This window comes from Dermacentor andersoni, chromosome 10, assembly GCF_023375885.2.
Source record: "Dermacentor andersoni chromosome 10, qqDerAnde1_hic_scaffold, whole genome shotgun sequence".
NCBI lineage: Eukaryota > Metazoa > Arthropoda > Arachnida > Ixodida > Ixodidae > Dermacentor > Dermacentor andersoni.
This window is the reverse complement of record NC_092823.1, coordinates 59,946,299-59,965,671: the sequence shown is the minus strand read 5'-3', so window position 1 is coordinate 59,965,671 and position 19,373 is coordinate 59,946,299. Positions and strand designations below refer to the sequence as shown.

The following is a 19,373-nucleotide window of genomic DNA, read 5'->3' as shown; positions in this document are numbered from 1 at the left end:
CAACACCTCTGGAATTGTGCCATGAGAAAAAAAAATATATTTGCACGAGCGATACGAACCGCGTTACATTAAGTGGTCGTGCGGCATTAGGCGGCCAATCCGGGAATTCCGTGACGTTTTTAAAGCCCGCTCACTCTTTTCCCCTTCGCATGAAGAAACGGAGGAGAAACAGGACACTGTGAAATCGGTTACTGTCACATCAGCGTCTAGCGTGTGCATAATGAACCCTCCCGTTACGCCAAAGTTACATCAAGTCAAAGAGAACGTCCGCATGTAAGATTGCGCGCCGGTTTTTCAATACAAAACTAGGCGCGCGAGGCCAGTGTCTTCTATCAGCTGCTCATAGCACAAACCAGGGGGCGCGCTGAAGTTATCTTCCAATCACGTGGCGCGGCGGCGAGATCAGAGCCTTCCGCTACTCTTAGAATATCCAGGGCCCTTAGCGCAACCGGTACCCCGTCGTACTTATCGCTGAAGTATGTGGGTGACTGCAACTTAAGTAGTCTTGTCTGTTGAGTCCATAGCTCTGGAACGAACATTCACCTCGTACGCCCGAATATTCCTTTCTTTAGAATGGTGTGAGCTCATGAATAGGTACATGCCGCCGCCCGATAAGTATGCCGGGCGAAAGTTACCGCCAAATTTAGCGATGTGAGAATAAAAATGGCGGTGCGCAAACAGTCCATTTGGATCCCAGACGTACGGTGAACCAAAGCATGACCCAGATATGCCGCATTGACCACGATTTTCGGAGCAGCGCGTGTAATCACAATTCTCAATAATCTTCGAACCCAGCAACAACAACAAAAACACACAGTGCATGTTACCTGTACACTTGAGCAGTTTACCGTATCGTTGAACAGACTAAATAGGACATTCTTTGTTACTGAGCATTGCGAGAACCATTTATTTTATGGCACGAAGAAAAAGTGGTGAGAGGGCACTTCATGTTCTTTGCGTGAGATGGCGGCACCTTGATGTGAGATGAGAGTACGGCATACATTCCCCATGACGGTGGGCAGAAGTACAAACAACTTGTTGCATAGTGCAGCGATGTAAATCGTCACAATATAACAATAAAGGTACGAAGTGGCCAGCAGCTTTGAAGTTTAATTGCTTGTCCTGCTGTTTCTGTTCATGGCGCGGTTGCTCCAGTTTTCACTGTGGTGTCATTTCTTTCTTCTTTTTCCAATTTGTGCAAAGCTCGTGTTACTTTGTAGCAATTAATACCGCCGTACGATGCAACAAGTTGTCTGTATTGCTAACATCACTTCGGGAGGTTAGAGATACTTCGTCCAAACGTGATCATTTTGACCGCACTTTAAATAAATAAAAGAAAGAAGACGTAAATCCTTCTCTGGTCAGCCTACTTTCCAGTCGCATCAAATACTTTGAGAGGAAACAACGCAGAATAAGTATTCAATAAGACTGTGCACAGTTAATGAATTACACGAGAGTACAGGTGTAATCGATGCATTCTACCACCATTAAACTATAGCCTAAATTCAGAGTCTGGCAAGCAAACTTTGGAAACTAATGGTCACGCAATGAGTGATAGAAGAGCAAATCTTAGGCTTAACAGAACAGTTACTGTTATTTGCGGATGACCGAATAGCAATTTCTGATAGCTAATCAAATAGTTCCACCAGGGAGTCAAAAAAAAACTGAATGATTTTCAAATAGGGTACGAATAAGCCATTTCCAGCCTTATTGTAAGAGTATATTCCCATCTTATTATTCAGGAGTTGGAAAGTTTGTCCTTACATTATACTTCATGAAGCGTTGCTAAAAAAATGCCGTTTCACCAGAAAGATCCGATTGTGATAGCAAATTAGCAGAGAGCCATAAGAAATTAAGGATAGCACATTTATCGACCGTATCGGATTCTAAACATTCGCTTGTTAACTAAATTAACAAGCATGGTGTCAGCGCTCACAGCAAACATGAACACATCACACGCGATGACCGCGGACACTCGCTGTCGAAACGGTAGCGTGAGGAAGCAAGCGTGGCACCAGCAGTGAATGAAATGACCTTCGGGCTGTCTATCACTTCAACGCAAACTGAGCGCCGAGAACACACAGCATGCACAAAGCTAAGAGCCGCCGGCGCACCTAGATTCAGCCCCTATGCCCCCAACGAAGATCGCTCTGAAGATACGGACGCGTGACCGCGCGGAGCCGCCGCGTTCACAATTGCAGCCGGAGTAAAACGCCCCCCCCCCGGAGTAGAACGCAGGCGCGGGGCGACGGCGTTACCGCCCTCAAGCCTTTACGTGGAACAACGCGGAGACGCCGACGGCAGACGTGGGCCTGGAGTGTTGACATAATTGCAATAATAAAAGCACAAATACATTATTGGGAACACTCACGGCACTATAGCTTAGAGACTATGGCGCCGCACTGTGCTGCTGAGCTCAAGATCGTAGGCTCGATCTCATCCATGGCGGCCGCATTACGATGGAGGCGGAATGCAAAAACGCGTGTACCGTGCACTGGATACTCATTAAAGGACCCTAGATGGGAAAAATTCTGGCAGAGCTCCCCATTACGGCATGGCACATCATCAGATCGTGATATATTTAACGTAATACCACAGAATACAACTTATTTGGGTTTTTCTGCCCTCGATGAAGAGTTAGTCGCAGCAAGGGCCAGCCGGGCTTCGTGCAGCTGTTTATCACAGTAAATGTAAAACTTCGGTGAGAAAGGGGGGGAATTCCTCTACGTCCTGAAGGCTCTACATTTCAAGTGCCAGCGAAAGGCTGCGTCGAGGGTTTTATGTAAAGAATATTGGTCACGCACTAATGCTTTCACCAGAGTTACTCGCTTAACAGGCCTGTTGCACTGCTGAGCTCGAGGTCGTGGGTTTGATCCCAGACATGGCGGCCGGCTATAGATGAGGGCGAAATGCAAAAGTGCCCGGGTACTAAAATTTCTACAGGTTAAAGAACTGGGTGGTCAAAATCCCGCACGAGCAAGGGAGGAAAGCGGGGAGGAACCACGCCGTGTTCCGTCACGCGCAAGGCACCGACGGGAGCGGCGGGAGGGGGCGTTCTACTCTGGCGACGTACAAAAGCGCAGTTCGCAATAGGGGATCAGAAAATTTGGTTGTGGGAGTTCATAGTATTTTTTTTATTGTTTAACCTGGGTAGGACATTAGGCAGTATAATAGCAAGAGCTTGGTGGCGCAACGCACCACCCCGTTCCAAAGGGGACGCACATAACATCCATCCATCATAACATCCATCCATCCGTGCTGCGTATGGCGGGGCCGCGCGGGCCCTATCTTGAAGCGATCTGCGATGAGTACAGAGTCTGGGTGCGCGACGGCTCATAGCTTCGCGTGCGCTTGTTTTTTCGGCGTTTAACTCGCATTCATGCGAGAGGTAGCACGAAGGCCAATTCCCTCACTGCTGCTGCCGCGCATCCTCACTCCAACGTTTTGACAGCGAGCTTCCTCGGTCATCGAGTAAGATGCCCTCATGTTTGCCTGTGCGCGTGTGACACCATGCTTGTTAATTTAGATAGTAAACGAATGTTTACAAGTCTATATAGCCGATGAAACTATATTTACTTCGTGTAGCTGTTTACTAATTTGCTATCGTAATCGATGCTTCGCTTTTCAGGCGAAACGGATTTTTTAACAAAACTATGCTTATCACGTCTAGTACGGATAAACTTGAGTTCTCAGTACGAGTCAACAGCAAGCGCAGACAAGGAGGTGCGATCCAGGTGAGATACACGATCGGACGTGATCCCGAGCCTCACTGGATATGGTGGCGCCATCTAGTTAAGGCACCAGCAAACGCTCCCTTTAACGCACTGCAAGTTTTACAAACAGCCATCGTTTTTTTTTTTTTCTGGAAAGCATATGCAATGAACTGTAAACATTGTTCGTACGTATGTGCTACGTGCAAATGTTTATATTTTATTATATTTTGAGCGTCGTTAGCGTTATATAAAATTGTAGCCGATGTAGAAAAAGCTGCACTGTCGAAAATGACAACTTTTCACTTGGCAGCGACTTTGCGGTTGTCACTTTATCGCTCAGCTTATTTTTTAGAGCGCAGCCCTTAAGCACCCGTTCCTGCGTTAAGCATCAGCGTGCCTCGGCGTCCTCGGCGTAACCGAACGAACGAGCAGAGCGAAGAATGAAAGAGCGAACGCGGAGAGCCATGGGGGATGAAATGCGAAGAAAGCGCGAGGAGAAAAGAGAAAGGGGAGGCTACGTTGAAAGCATGAGGCGGAGAGTGAAGGAGGATGGTGTGGCGAAAGCGTGATAAGGAAAGCGTAGTGGCGCTCTTTAGCGACGATGGCTATGAGATGGCGCCAGAGTAGCACGCGTCGTCTTTATGGAAACAAAGCGCTGCATGAGCGGAGGTTGTTTGCGGCGGCTGCTGTGAATCGCGCCTATGCGTAAGCCACGCGCTCTCTCTCGGGATCTCCCGATTAGCAAGGCCGTCGCGCCACACTTCGCTCCATTTGAAACGTGCCGCACGGTACAGATTTCTCCGCGCCAACCAATATATCGCGAAAAGAAGACACGTATAGAGCAGCACTCAAATTCCGCTTTAGGGAGTATCGTAATCGTCGGTGGGTTTGTTGAAGCATAACATGCTTTTAGCTCCCGTTGTCGGGGACCTTGAGCCAAAAGCCAAAGTCGTTATCCGGGCTCTCAAAGGAGAACGTCCGGGCAAGTTGCAAGAGCAAAACGAGATCATCCGTGCAACTCGTCACGACCACATTACATACGCTATGGACTTCCCAGAGAATTTACAAATATACTTACTTCCGAGTTCTTCCAAATGTTTGTCCACGATATCAATCAAGGTGTAACTTCTAGCACGCTAAAGTTTTATTTGTCATTTCCAATAGCGATGTTCAAAAGACTATCTAGATACAGAGCAGTGTACACTTGAGTGTCATCTTTTCGCGCTGAGACAGAGTTGCCTGCGCTCTTTTTAACGCCAGCGGTCCGTGAGGCCCGCGGCACATCCAGCGCGCCTGTAGCATCTGGGAGCGTCGAAGCCAGTAGCGTTCGGCGCACCACGGATGACTGTTTCACCGAGACGAGACTTGCAATGGGGTTCTGTCTGTGACAGGAAATTATTGCGTCTTTATGGAGCAGTGCACAGCATGGCGTGGTGCAGTGAGGTGTGGTGGGTTGTGCCGTTGCAAACATGCACTACACCCATTTTAAGATTGTGACTAGTATCGTCTCCAACCAATCTGCTTTGCCGGTAACCATTTCATGCTAGCTTTTTTCCCCTAGAGTCAACATAGTAGCTCTATGGAGCACGCCGTCGCACCCTGGCCTTCACTGATGCCCTTCACCAACGATTTTCCCCGCCGAACGAAAACCGTTGAGGATGTGCCCTTAAAGGGGCCCTCACCATGCTCCCTGGTAAATTTTGCTTATAAGCTGTTAGTTCTTACGTGTCCTCTGGGGAGCATTCTGCCGCAAAAATTTTTCAGATCGGCTCAATAATAGCCGACGCAGAAATATTTCAGTGCCGCAAAACAACGATTTCAGGAGGCGAGCTGCATTGGCAAGCGAGGCACTCTCTCCACTCGCCCCGTCTAGCCTGTGCAAGCGAAATTCCTTCCCTCCCATACCGTACTTCGAGGATCGCAGGAAGCATACGTCACGGGCCCGCCTTCATTTTTTATCTCCTTGCATTTTTGCGGCGCGGCGCGGCGCACTTCCACTGACGGCGTCGCGCGCGAGCTGTAGTGATTGTCTCGTTTCGCACAGCGCACGATTTTCCGCGCTATGCACGAGGGCACCTGACTAGCGGTAAAGTCAGTGCTACACAAATACCGAGGCAGGCAGAAACGGATCCCCGAGCATGATCCCGCGCTGGAACATGGTAGAAAATGACATAGTTTCGGTTTCTGAGCGCGCGACTGCACGACGTGAGAACAAGCAGACGAAACGGAAGTACAACTGTCTTGCTGCGGTGCGAAGTAAAACAAGAACATGAAGACGTTCGGTATGTGTGTTTTATTATTTCTCTAAGCTTTAATTTGTCTATTCAAGCAACATATATACACTAATAACCGATGTTGGTTTGAACGATTCTCGCAGTCACGTGTCACCACAAGTGACATCACAGTGCAAACACGTGTACGTATGCCCACTAGCACGTCTACGTCATCCTCCGGCTTGGAGCGCGGCGGCCGCGAGGAGAAGAGAAAACGGCATTCGGTTTGAAATTTCAGGTCTTTCCGCGGCGCGTAGCGATGTAATACTTTGCAGACACCATCGTTATCGCACAATGCCTGCTCTGCGCTTCTCAGCTCAAAATGGCCAGACCTGGTGACGGGCGCTTTAAGAAGAATCTTTGGATCGGGGGCTCCCACCTAAATACATGGGAAAGGAGAAATCATTTTTCTCGGCAACCACGGCACCAAATTTAATAAACTTTGTTGCATTCAAAAGAAAAAGTTAGTCCAGTGCCTACTGGAAACGGATGTTTGATTTAGGCCGCCAATTGAAAAATTAAATAAATCATTGAAAATTCCAGCAAACGAAACTACAAAGTTTACAAAATTTGTGATTCCGTCATGAAAATGAAATTGCATTTCTGTAAATTGCATCTAATAATACATTTAAAGCGGACAAAATTGATATATTGTACACGGCCGTCTAGCACGCCACTAATATGTGATTAGGACCAGTGCAAAACCCTTGTAATCATTGTAACAGATTCACGTAATATATAAATTGATACGTCAGATTTGTCCACATTGGATATTCTGAAAGGTTCTGTCAACCGAACTGCGAGTTACGGATTTGTCAACTTGCTCCATCTGTTTTTTTTTTTTTTTCTTTTTTAAGGAATGTAACCTCACGGGCGATGCGCAGTGCCGAACCCAGGTGGTGTACCAATACGCCCTGCAGCACACGTGCAACGAAATTTCGTGGCCTAAACTGGCAGCAGTGAAGCGTTCGAAAAATCCCGTTTTCGTATCCGCTTGGTCCGCATAACTTGTGCGTGTGGGGTGCGCGGCGTTTCATAAATAGGGCCTTTTTTTTTTTTTCGTACGCCACAATATATATACGTTTTAAAAAACGCGTGAGCATTCGTATGCTTACACGACGAGAAAATCGTCCCACCGTCCGTCCCGCGGCAGCTGCGAATTCACCTTGGCGCCGCCTCTCGCTTCAACGCCACCGAAGCGGCGAGAACACAGCGCTCGCGAAGCTCTCAGCACACGCCTCACTCTGCCACTTTCGCAGGTAGCTTTCGAGATACGGGCGCGCGAGTCTCTCTTCAACACTAAATAAGCGGCGAGAGCACCGCCTGCGAAGCTGTGGGTAATCGGGACTCCTTGTCGGCATCGCCGATCGCTTTCAAGGTGCGGCCCGCGCGACGGTGCCAGGCGAAGCCGCCACCCAAGTACGTTTGGTGGCGGTTCATAATGGTTCGACGCAGATGGATAAGGCGCTAAAGAGCGATAACGGCTCATAATGATCAGCACGTCATCCGCGCCATCTGGCGCCTCCACCTGCAGTAGTTTGCTTGCGTCATCAATGCTCCCTGCGCTGCCATCGGCATCAGTTGGCGTCGCCACTGCGCTATCGTTAGTACTGCCCTGATCAAGTTTCATAACATTGAGAATGACACTAGCCTGTGTGGAGATGAGCAAGTGACACGATGCTTACGGATACTTAGACGACTCCCAGAGGAGTTCCTGCATGATTTTTTTTAACTGCAGTCGTACGAGTTAGGAGGTTAACAATGCAACGAACCTAGCTTCCGCTTTCCTGCACTACGCACCAGCATTCGACATTCCATGGAGGGTACCCCAGAAACAAATGGAATGCAAAAACTTCACCGGTGTTGTGTAAGTATACGTCCCACACTGTTATGCAGGTCGTTGCTCTGGCTGTGGCAGCTCGCCCACAATCTTCCACGTCACGATTGAGTGCACTGCAAACCTCTTTCCTCCCTTGCCAACTCTCCTTTACCCCCTACGCAACAAGGAGCTGTGGGACGATGCCCTCCGCGACGGACCTCCCGAGGTCCTCCGAGCTGTGATACAACGGGCTCGAAACATCGCCGGAATCATCTTAGGGACCCGGGACTGAGGGTTCCTCCCACACTGTTCTCGCCATTCAAATATTATTAATAAAGATGTTTTACTCTCTCTCAGCATAGCCCCAAATATCAGTTGGCCCATCCCCAAATTTCGGTAGCCCCTCCGACATTTCAAGTTCGCCCAACCGCGAATTTCAAGTTGGTCCACCCCTCAATTCCAGTTGGCCCACCCCTACTATAAGCTTCCCCATGCATTTTCAAAGGAGCCTTATGTATCTACGAGTATGCTCTTTTTTATTATTTATTTGTTTAAATTGTTACCTATCGCTTATAAAGCTACCATGCAATCACCTACATTTACACTATTCTAGCCATTAAATGACTTCGCCAATTACGCATATTTTTTCTGCATATACAAGGCATTACACATTTCGCGAAGACGGGGCGGGGTGCTCACCAAACAACGCATACGCATTAAAATAAAAGAAACAAATGGTAAATCTGTTTTCCCACTCACCCAAAATGCAGATCCGCAGAAGGACTGCATGGCCGACTCTGGCAAAGGGTGCCTTCTGGACTTCTCAGAGTCGCGGGATCCACCAAAAGTGGCGCCACATTTTTCGATTTCCGCTCCGCCGCGTCGTCCTTCCTTCGAAGACGGTCCCCCGGCCGTGCTTTTGCCGGTCCTGTCGGTAGGACCAAAGCGATCGGGCTCGGGTTCTCGGATAACAGCTATCACCAGATAGGCACACGAGTACGCTACCGGCGGCCCCTTTAACTTGTCTGTTTTCCGTGTATGTGCGTGTGCGTGTGTGTGTGTGTGTGTGTGCGTGTGTGTGTGTGTGTGCGTGTGTGTGTGTGTGTGTGTGTGTGTGTGTGTGTGCGTGTGTGTGTGCGTGTGTGTGTGTGTGTGTGTGTGTGTGTGTGTGTGTGTGTGTGTGTGTGTGTGTGTGTGTGTGTGTGTGTGTGTGTGTAGCTTAGTGCAGTGAGCGTCCGTGTTTCTCAATGCGTGTGTGTGCGGGAGGTGGGGCGGCAGTCACTTTAGAGGTGGACAGGTATACTACGCGTGTGAGGCAACGTCACCTGATGAAAGCGTCGCGGACGCCGTCAGGCGCCTGCTTTCACCCGTTCATCCGCGCACTGCGCTACTCGCTGCGTTAACACATCGTCAGAGAAAGCAGATGCACAGTGCAGGTAGCAAACATATATAGAAAACAGCCCGTGCTATCCTGTGTCGGGTTACCCCTCCGAATAAACAGGAAACGAGCGAGATAAGGCGCGTACACGAAGGAAGGAAGTGGACAGGGCGAGTGACATGCTTACAAGTAAGTCACCGGCATGTCCATCGCTGGACTCGCAGCCAGTTTGTAAGTCCGGTGCTCGTCCTGTCCACTTCGTTCCTTGCGTACGCGTCTTTCTTCGCTTGTATCATGTTTGTTCGGATGTACGTTGCTGCTCAATGATCAAAAATCTCTGCCGAAGTTCCTGTTGTACCCATTTGTAATCAACGAAAGCGTCACATAATATTTAGAACATACTGTGCGCATTCCTCAAGCAAGTGGAATGATAGTTTTTCTTTTTCGCACGATTATAGTTCTTGTGGACCGAGGTATGCTACATCTAAATGTATGGCAACTTAGTTCTCACTAAGAACGTAAAGCACATAAAACAGAATGTCCACTATCCAATTTGACTGTTCCATGACTCTTATTCAGTACCGTACGCGCTGAAGAAAACTCAACTGAAGTCTGGGATTTCACGACAAGGTGAAAATTCAAAGAAGTAAAGAATTTACTGTACAAGGATGTTCACGGTGATTTATCCACATCTCCTTCCTAAAGCTGGGTTGTCTATCCTTTAATGTAGGCCCAGTCAAACATAACAATAACTTTTTAATACTGCATAATGTGTACGAGGCAGAAAAGTGGTGAGCTGCACAAAACTTCCCTTCATCGGCCATACGCACAAGCGTCATTTTAATTGTCATATTCCTGTTGCAAGGTTAACTCTATTTATTTTCCATGTACTGTATTAATAAGCAACATAATCATGATTTCGTTTTGCAGTGCGCAAGTTTTCAACGCAAAGGCAGCCGATAGAGGAAACACCTGAGCGATAATTCGCAACTCACGGTAACTCAAAGTTCAGCTTTTTTTTTATACGAAGTAATAATCGATTACAAAGCAAAACAAAGAATCATACTTTCGCGAACCCACAAGATAACCGAATAGCGCTACGCACAGCTGCAGAAAGCATATGAATAAGATGAGCATGGGAACTAAAAACTGAGCCAGCTGGTATTGGATCGATTTCATAAGACTACGCACATAGACAACTTTGGGACACACATAGAGCCAAGAGGTGCTATGCACGAATCGATGCGAGCGCGAACTCTCGCGAGGCATTTTGATTAAAGCCCACAAAACTTTACGGAAAACATATCTTACGAAGGAAAGATTGGCAGTGGCGTAGCTCGGTTATGCCGAGATATAGGTAGCGAAAGCTAAGGCATAGCATGGTTAGCCTTGGTTAATCTTGATTGCAAGTCCAGGTTAGTATGGTTCTCTAGATATGTTGCGGCGTTTAGCCAGTCGTTCGGCGCACTGTTCGTCTTTTTCCTGGGCGATTTGTTTCCCCTTCATCTCGTTCCGATGTCGATTCCAGGCCTGCTCCTGCTTATCAGAATTGTCGCCGTCCATGCTGCCGCCTCAACTGTGGTTGCGGCGCGCGCGAGCTCTCCTTTTCAATCCTCCGACATGTTATCACGTATGCGACGCAGTTGGCGAAGCGAGCGGAGGCGAGAATTTCTTTCTCTATGAGATGACTGCAACAACGAGGAACGGGGTGTGACGTCATACCAAACGGCGGCGACGGAGAGGCGCGGCGCTGCGCAGCGGCGGAACAACTGTAGCTCGGTGCTACTAGTGGAGCATGCGCAGTAGTGACTAGGGAGCGGGAGAGAGATAGAGAAATATCCGCGGTGAGGTGCGCGTTGTGACGTCATGTGAGCACCGCCACGGCGAAATCACAAGTTCGAGGCCAGTAAAGCTTTCGCTTTAAAATAATTCACCGATGATTACAGTACTCCCTAATGGGAAATTTGAGCGCAGCTGTATACGCGCTTTCATTTCGCGATATAGTGCCTGGCGCGGACAATCTCTCTCATGCTTCACGTGGCAAACGGAGCGAGATGTGGCGCGACGGCCCCGCCAATCAGGAGATCGCGAAAGGGAGCGCGTGGGTGATGCGGGACCGCGGTTCACAGCAGCCGCCGCAGATAACCTCTGCTCATACAGCGCTTGGTTTCCATACAGATGACGCGCGCGACTCCGGCGCCATGTCGCAGCTATCGCCGTAAAGTCATTGGTGCGCAGCAGTGCGCCTTTCTTCCCACGCTTTCGCCCCATGCCCTCCTCCGCTATCCGCCTCATGGTTCCGCTGCACCCTCCTCCTCGCGCTCTCTTCGCTCTCGCCGCTTTTTTTAATCTGTCGCTGCGCTCCGCGTTCGCTCTCACTTTTCGCTGTGCCCGTTCGCTCGGTTTCGAAATTTCGATGCAAAATTTCGAAATTTAATAAAACATGTGTGCACGTCCATTGAGCGCACAATAAATAACCCCAGCTGGTCAAAATTATTCAGTAGTAAGCACCGCGGTGTGCCTCACAATCAGATTGTGGTTTTGGCACGTAAGACCTTCACAATTAAATGAATTACCGTGCATTGTAATGACAGAACTTGCTAACGTTGTGGATATACTTGGGTGTGAAGATGGACGATGCGAACGGCTATTCATTGTTCGAAAAGTATTTGATATTCGATTCGTCTAACTTAAGGCATTACACGATTGCTCCACGACATTTACTCTTCGCCCACTCCTGCCTATTTTCATTAGTGCCAGGAGACGCGTGAAGAGATGTTTTCCAATAATTGTTAGTGCGGCCTCAATAAAAAAGCGAGCACAGAGAGTTTCTGCTCGCATTTCACGCAATCCTACAAAAAGAACACGAAAAGTAAAGCTGAAACTAGTCAGCTAACTGAGAACTGCGTGTTACGAAGCACCGCGCTGGCAGAGGCAGAAACTACGGACGCCAGCAATCAGTGCGTTTAGCGACCGCAAGCTGCAAGCAAGCGCAAAGAGTGTTTTTCGTACATTGGCGCACACAGCTATCTTGCCCTCTTTGCCGGAAATACCGAAGGGATACTAAAGGTGATCCTAAAAAGAAACTCTTAAAAGGGCACTAAAGACAAGTACCAACTTAAGCTACTAGGACAACTTGGTGGGCTAGTTCGCGAATTTTCGTTAGCTGAGCTGAAATAAACACCAACCTCAGAATCAAACATGAACAGGACGAGCGCAAACTATCGAGTTTAATGTCTCAATGGCGTCCAAACACACATACCGGTGTGCTTTCTAGGGAGCATGCGCAGGCGAATGACGTGTTTAGCGGGCTTCTGAAAGAGCCCAACATCGTGGCTACTCGCTCAGTCGTCTGCTATGCCGCTACATCGGGCTTCGCAGCGCGCGGCAGCATAGCAGACGACCGTGCGATCCGAAAGGAGTGGCAAAACGTCGCGATGTTCTGCGCACACGTGACCACCTTCTACCCCATGACGTCATGGCACCATACACTTCCTGGGAAACAAAACCAATACTAGCTCGTAGGAAAGCTGTCGTAGTAACCTATTTATTAAATACTGTCAGAGTACAGCCGAACGCCTTTACAACAAAGTTTCTTGGACCTCCGAAATACTTCATTCTGCAGGAGACGTCGCTGTAAATATTGCGCACCACACCGTTCGCAGTAGGTAATTCTAAACAGGTTAAACAACAGAAAACCTTTATTCAGCGTCCCCGTTCAGAGAGAGACATAGTATCACGAAGTATCTCTTATTCAAGAAAGGCTAAGTGAAATAAGTCGTCCATTCTTTTGCATGCGCTTTGTCTCGCGGAATGTGCGACTGCAGCAGACCCGGCCTACTGCATCAATGTTCCGGTCGTACTCCGCGGAGAAACATAAAGGTGCAGGTCGTCAAATGCCGCTATCGCCTCCATTGCCATCGAAATTCTCCATTATTTCTTTTGCAGGCTCTCCATCTCTGTCTCATTCGTTGACATTCGCGTCCTTGCCGCCATAGATGTCTTTGAAGACGCCGTCAGTAGTCACGATTGCATTATCCCCGCGCCGTTATCAATCGCGACGCATTCGCCAGCAGTCGCACCCGCTGCCGTGTTACAACAAAACAGCGCGCGAGATGAGTGGTTCCTGCAACATTGCTGCAGAGCTTAACGCTTGCTGACATCGGCACGCTCTTCCAGCGCAACTGCCCTTAGCGCTAGCGCAGAGCGCAGCTTAGTGGCGATACCTATAGGTGGCGTTCGTTGTAAATCAACAAGTCAGCCGTCGGGAACGCATAAATTCAGCCGTTTTACAGGCAACTTCGTTGCAGTGGTCCTTGTTGTAGAGGCGTTCTCAACACATATATAAGATAGGAATTACGCCGAGACATAATCAACCCTTCGTTGTACAGGTCATTTCGTTGTAGAGGCGTTCGACTGTAAATCGTAGCACATTTTCTAGGGTTTCGAGGTTTAGGATACGCGGAAAAACGAAAACGTCTAAACTTTTGTTTCAGTACAACTTTACGCACCCCGTTCCTGTTTAAGGCACTCGCAATCGGTACGCCGCGAAGTTGTGGCAACCATTAAAAGAGGGTGAAATGAAACGCGATAGAAATAGGCAACGTTTTTTTTTTCATTGTTATGTACTTTTGGGGGCAAATAACACAAGCATTTCCCTAGATTATCTTGCTGTCAATATTGGACGTCAGGGGCCAAACGATGACAAAGGCGTCTTTGCATTCTGATACGCAGAAAACAAGCTTTTAGACACCAAGATGCGCAACTTCGCCTGTTGCAACAAATTGGAAAACACCCTGAAATACCTTTTCCGAAAAAAATCTTCCTATTAATTGAAAAAGAGATCAAGTTCCGACTGCCATTATTTCGGCATACGAAAATTCTTTATGCATACTGATGGATTAATTGATAGCGGTTCTACGGCGGTTACGGGAGTTTCTTGAGTTCTTGCACTAGTATTGAGTATTGAGTGTATGGCTTCGTGAACGAACAGATGCAGCGTTAAACAGTCACGAGACAGGCAATTTTGGGAACAAAAACACATAATGTCACAGAGCACGCGAGTTCTCTTCTGTACGCAAGTGCTGGACTTAGAGCGTTGCCGTAGTCACAGGGCGCTGTCACCGGACTTCGCCGTGCTAGGACGTATCTCGTGCCAGGCGTACCTGTGTGTGGATGGTATTAGCGAATCCTTTTTACGTCAAAGCAGCAGGGGGCGTCCAGCGACAAGTAAAGAGGAACGTCACGTAGGACTTCGTATAGGGCAGCACTATTTTGGTCTTCTTCTTCACCTCTCTTGACATGGCGAAGAGGAAAAATTTGCCCATTACTTTTTCCTGTAGACATTTTTTTACAATCAAGAAAATATTATTGCAAGCAATGCATCAACATACAAGCCTCAACGAGAGCTTTCTTTTTTCCTAGCAAGATGCATGCTTATTTACTTGTAGAAAAGCTCGTTATTTGGCCGGAATGTTTGAGATAATTTTTTATTGAAGTGCACTGAACTCGACTTTCTGCCTAAAACATTTCATAACCATGACACTTGCGTGAACGCAATGAGGTCTTTAATTTATTGTGGCAAATTGTGTATTTCGTTGTTCTCTTATCGGATATTGTAATGGGGCAGTGGGTCTCAACAGTGTGTAGCCTATGGCTTTCAGTGTGTAAAACGTAATCTAAAACAACATATCTTGCATTACTCGGCGTAATTAGTGATTCTTAAGGATATCGCATCTTTGAAAGCTTTGTAGCTCTCCGCAGTATCCGAATATTCTCCTCTTTTTTTAAATGCGTAAGCCTTTCAATGCCAACACAACGAGAAAACCCGTTCGTCCGTCCGTCACCTAAGGCGATCGCTTTCAAAATAGGACTTGCAGCAGCGAGCGAAATCGCCTTCGTCCTGCATCTCACATTAACACGAACTAAACTGCGAGAACACAGCACACACGAAGCTATCAGCACTCCGCGCCACTGCCCCCATCGCAGATCCAGTTCAAGCTAGGGCTCGCGCGGCCGTGTCCTACGCAGCCGCCGCCGGAGTAAGGTTGATCACGGTTGGCAATGCTTCAACGCCGATGGATACAGCGCTCAAGAGCGATAACGGCTTATAATGATCGCGACGTCATCAGCGCACCTGGCGCCGCCGCGTGCAGTAGTTTGGTTGCGTCATCAATTCAGCTTGCGCCGCCGCCTGCATGAGTTCGTGTCACCGCAGCGCTGCCGTTGATACCGGTCGGATCAAGTTTCGTAACATTGATAATGATGCCGGCCTGCCTGGATATGAGCAAGTGGCACAATGCTTACCCATACTTAGGCAACTCCCAGAGGAGTTTCTTCGTGAATTTTTCTACAGAGTACTAATTTTGACAGTCATTGTTTCTCAAACTAATAGAGTACACAATAGGCAAACCTGGAGTATGAATGGTAATCTACTCGTACATACCACTTTATTTCGTTTGAGTCCAACCTAAATTGCGCGTCTCGGTATTTATTATTGAAGAATTAAATGTTTCTATACTCCCTTCGAAGGCATTTATTGTTTCCCGGACAGGCTACGCCATCTGGCGGTGAGCATTCCCTCTGGAGGCGACATAGGCCACCGCAGCAGTAGCTTCCAATATGAACGGGTGGGCCAAAGGAGGCTTCACATTAAAACCATGAGGGTCCAACGTTGTGCGTCAGTCCGGGTAACGGAGTGGCAACTCCTGAGTTGGAATTATTCCGTAATCATTCCACATTTTCTGTCACCCGGAATTGAATGGTAATGAAATAATGGCACGTGTCTGGCAGATGGAATGACAATGTAATGGGAGCCCGGCATTCTGGAATGGTAGTGGAACGTCTCGGAGTGTGAAACGTTGATTTTAGGCGCGACTGCCAAACTGGTAAACTTGCAAATGAGGTTAAACTATATTTAGCCAGTTAAATGTATTTCTCAATTTTTACTCAATAGGGCTCTTTCAACATGTAGCTGTAGCGGTAATTAATAAACAACACGGCATTCTACCTTCCGCTCCTTCCTTGTCCTTCCTTGTCGTAGTCGTTCGTATTTTCAGTGTTAAAACTCAACGCAACATAATCATGGCGGTATTCCACGCATTGTACAATTCTGACGACCCGTAAACCTTTCTTCATTACAGCGTTCAAGTGCATTAATAAAAATAGTCACTTTTAGTTAGTTAACTCCTTTACACTTAGTTAAGGCATTAGCTCCGTCAGTTAGTCAACCGATTAACAATTACGTAAAGAGTAAAGTTGTCCTGCATTATTTATTTAGCAAGGGCCTGCTTGACCTACAACAAAGGGAGCAGGTCAAAAACAGCGCCATCGCAAATGGGTGTAGCCATCCGCGAATCGATACAGTCATTCGGAACACACGCCGTGTTTTCTCTTCCACTGTCGAGTATCCAGAGGTCGCGATAACATGCTATGCGAGAGGTGTGCTCGTTAACATGCCAGTAAATAAAAAAGATCGCTGAAGTTCAACTCATTTACTTCGACATCAGCGTTCTCCTCCAGTGAAGATGGGCATCCTAATGTTGCTTGCCAGCTGTTTCCCTAAATAGTGCGTTCGCTATGTACGAGGAACGCGGTGTCAGGTTATATTGCACTTTGATTTACTCACATTATATTAGAGAGGTTACCAGCAACAACAATATCTTCGAGATATAAGATGCATAATAAATAGTATGTGGCATAATAGTAATGGCGAAAACATATTGCGTAACAACAATTGTACCATTATTATAACTTTTAAAAAAATATGTTTTCGTTGTCACTAGGCATGCAACCGCAAGCAGTAAACAATTATGAAGAAAGCTTTTAATTTAATGGAATTGAGGGCGAATGTAATGAACCAGCTCAGCCACTCCAGCGGTCGGAATGATTCAACTGTGACCACATTCCGAGGAGTTAGGTGGAGTGGAATTACGAGGAAACACCTCTCCAAGAGTGTAGCGGGAATGGAATGGAGGGAGGCTCCACTCCGCCAACTCTGGTGTCAACAGAGTTGACACTGAAGTACGCAAGTTCACTGGAGCACACAGACAAGCGCTATCCGCACCCCTGCTTCGCACTTCTCGGCCAATTCTACTTCGCGACGTCCCCTGTTACACCATCGCTATTCGTTGACACTCTTTCCGCGCATCTTCACTAACTTCGCAAACACTTCCACTAACGCAAATGCTAACGCTAACGCTTCACTAAGAGCCCAGCACAGCTACTTCCTCCCAATTGATTTCGCTGCTATTCGCTCCGGCACTTCGGCAGAAATTGCTCGCGCTTCGCAACTCATCTACACGTGGTTGTTCTAGTTGCCTATCGAACGCGTGGCTCCTCCTACGAGGTTTCTGTTGCTCGGCGCGACACTTCGTCCGCGTTTCCGGTTCGCCCGCGCTTCCGGTTCGTCCGCACTGGACCCGCACGGATTATAGCCATCTGTGACTCTGCTTGAGTATCACTCATTCACTACTTTTACGGCGAAGCTATTCTTGCAGAACAACCCAGACTTTCGTGACTGTGACTGCGGTTCTCTGGCAAATATATTTGTGAATAAGTGCACACAAATTTTATAAGACAGTGCACAGTAATTGGCTCATAAAAGCCTTGTACGCTGACAACGTATGTCCACCTCTTTTTGTGGGTAACAAAAAAAGACAACTTCCTACGTAAAACCTACGTAATAATCTCTCTTCTTTTGATATAATCTCGGCTCACAGGCATCTCTAAAGGACACTGATCTGGTAATGGAATGATGTATTATGTTTAACGCGTTTTTTATTACTTCTTTGATTTTGCCATTCAGTGTGTGCCACTGGTGGTACGTGTGCCCGTTCTAGGCCGATCCTCCAGAATGGGTATGTCCCACTGAGACAAAAATAGGTACAGAATATCTCAACGTTGCTTGATAAGTGTTGTACTTTTCTGTGCATACACCTGTAATCCCCGAATTGTACGCATCGTTCTTAGCTGCTAAGCATTTCATTGACCTCTTTACTTAAGCTTCACTTTGCATAGATCCCAGCACATGCGTTGGATCTGCATACCTTTTTAATTTTTTTTTACACAGAGTATTAAGGCAAACAGCTTTCTTTGGGAGCCGAACGAGGTTTGCATGCTCGTATCTGGCCGAATGCGCTGGCGCTCGGAAATTCCTACTTGTGTTTGCTGGGCTGGCCAGCCAACCGAACGCATATGCGTGAAAAGTAGCACAGACTACTTCGCTATCCTTTTTCAGAACGTAGAAAGATTCCAAAGCATGCGCAATCACTTCGAACCTCGGTAGCTGGATCTACAAGAAAGCACCGCGGTGCGTAAACATCGTCACCATCTCTGCTTACGTGGACCGTGACCTCGGCATAGTCCTTTCTATCACTTTTTCTATTCCGCCTAATTCTTGTCTATCTCTTATCGTGGATGTTGTGTCACAAGAACACTGGCCGCATTTGGAACCTTCAGGCCCTACACGAGCTGGTGTTGACATGGACAATGACTCTGCTGTAAATGACATGCTTGGTAACGGCTGTCAAACGGGCCAAAGAAAAGCCTACAAACAAATGTCGTAAAACAAAACACCGGCCGCGCACGCCTCTTATCTTAAATCTCAGACTTAAATATTAAAAGGGCGAAACAATAACAGAACCTCAAAATTATGTGATTTTATCTTTGCGGCTGTGCACTATCTCCGGTATTGGCCCATGAAAGAGGTTTGAAATTTAACGATGTTGCGTTTTAACACAATATCGTTAAGGACCCCGCGTCGCAGAAGATCCTGTGTCGGCGTCCGGCGCCGGCGCTGACCGTCTTGCGAGCGAAAAGTGGTTCCGAACGACGCATACCGAACCACGCAGGCCCTCCGTGTAGCGCAGAGGCGTTACTGAACTGACTGAACTTCTCAAAGTAAAATGCTTCAGAAAAATCGCAAAGTACGACTTACACACAACCTGCAGACATGATAGCGTCAAATTGTATTTTGAATATGCGTGAAAAACATCATTCTGTTACGGGAAAACTCAAACGCAAACCCCTTTTCCAGCGTTCCTGCCACTCATAAAACGGTTCGTTTTGCAACGCCATCCAGATGGCGCTCGCCTTCGCGCATCCGCGGCCCACGCAAGAGGCCACGTTTCTGCCAGAAAGCTCGCCATTGTGCATAGAGTTCGCCGCCAGCGTTTCCCTGTAAACATTAC

General features: G+C 47.6%; 1 protein-coding gene across 2 annotated transcripts in view; it reads right to left on the bottom strand.

Annotated features, from left to right (window-relative positions):
* Nucleotides 1–19,373, bottom strand: part of LOC126543838 (multidrug resistance-associated protein 1-like) — a 165,951-nt gene that overhangs the window by 71,587 nt on the left and 74,991 nt on the right. Inside the window, exon 2 of one of the 2 annotated variants that reach the window (XM_050190963.3) lies at nucleotides 8,565–8,733. In XM_050190963.3, the coding sequence (XP_050046920.2) occupies nucleotides 8,565–8,594 (30 nt within the window). In that variant the 5' untranslated portion in view covers nucleotides 8,595–8,733. Of the gene's footprint in view, nucleotides 1–8,564; nucleotides 8,758–19,373 lie in introns of those variants that run through there. The other variant, XM_050190964.3, reaches the window with a different exon arrangement.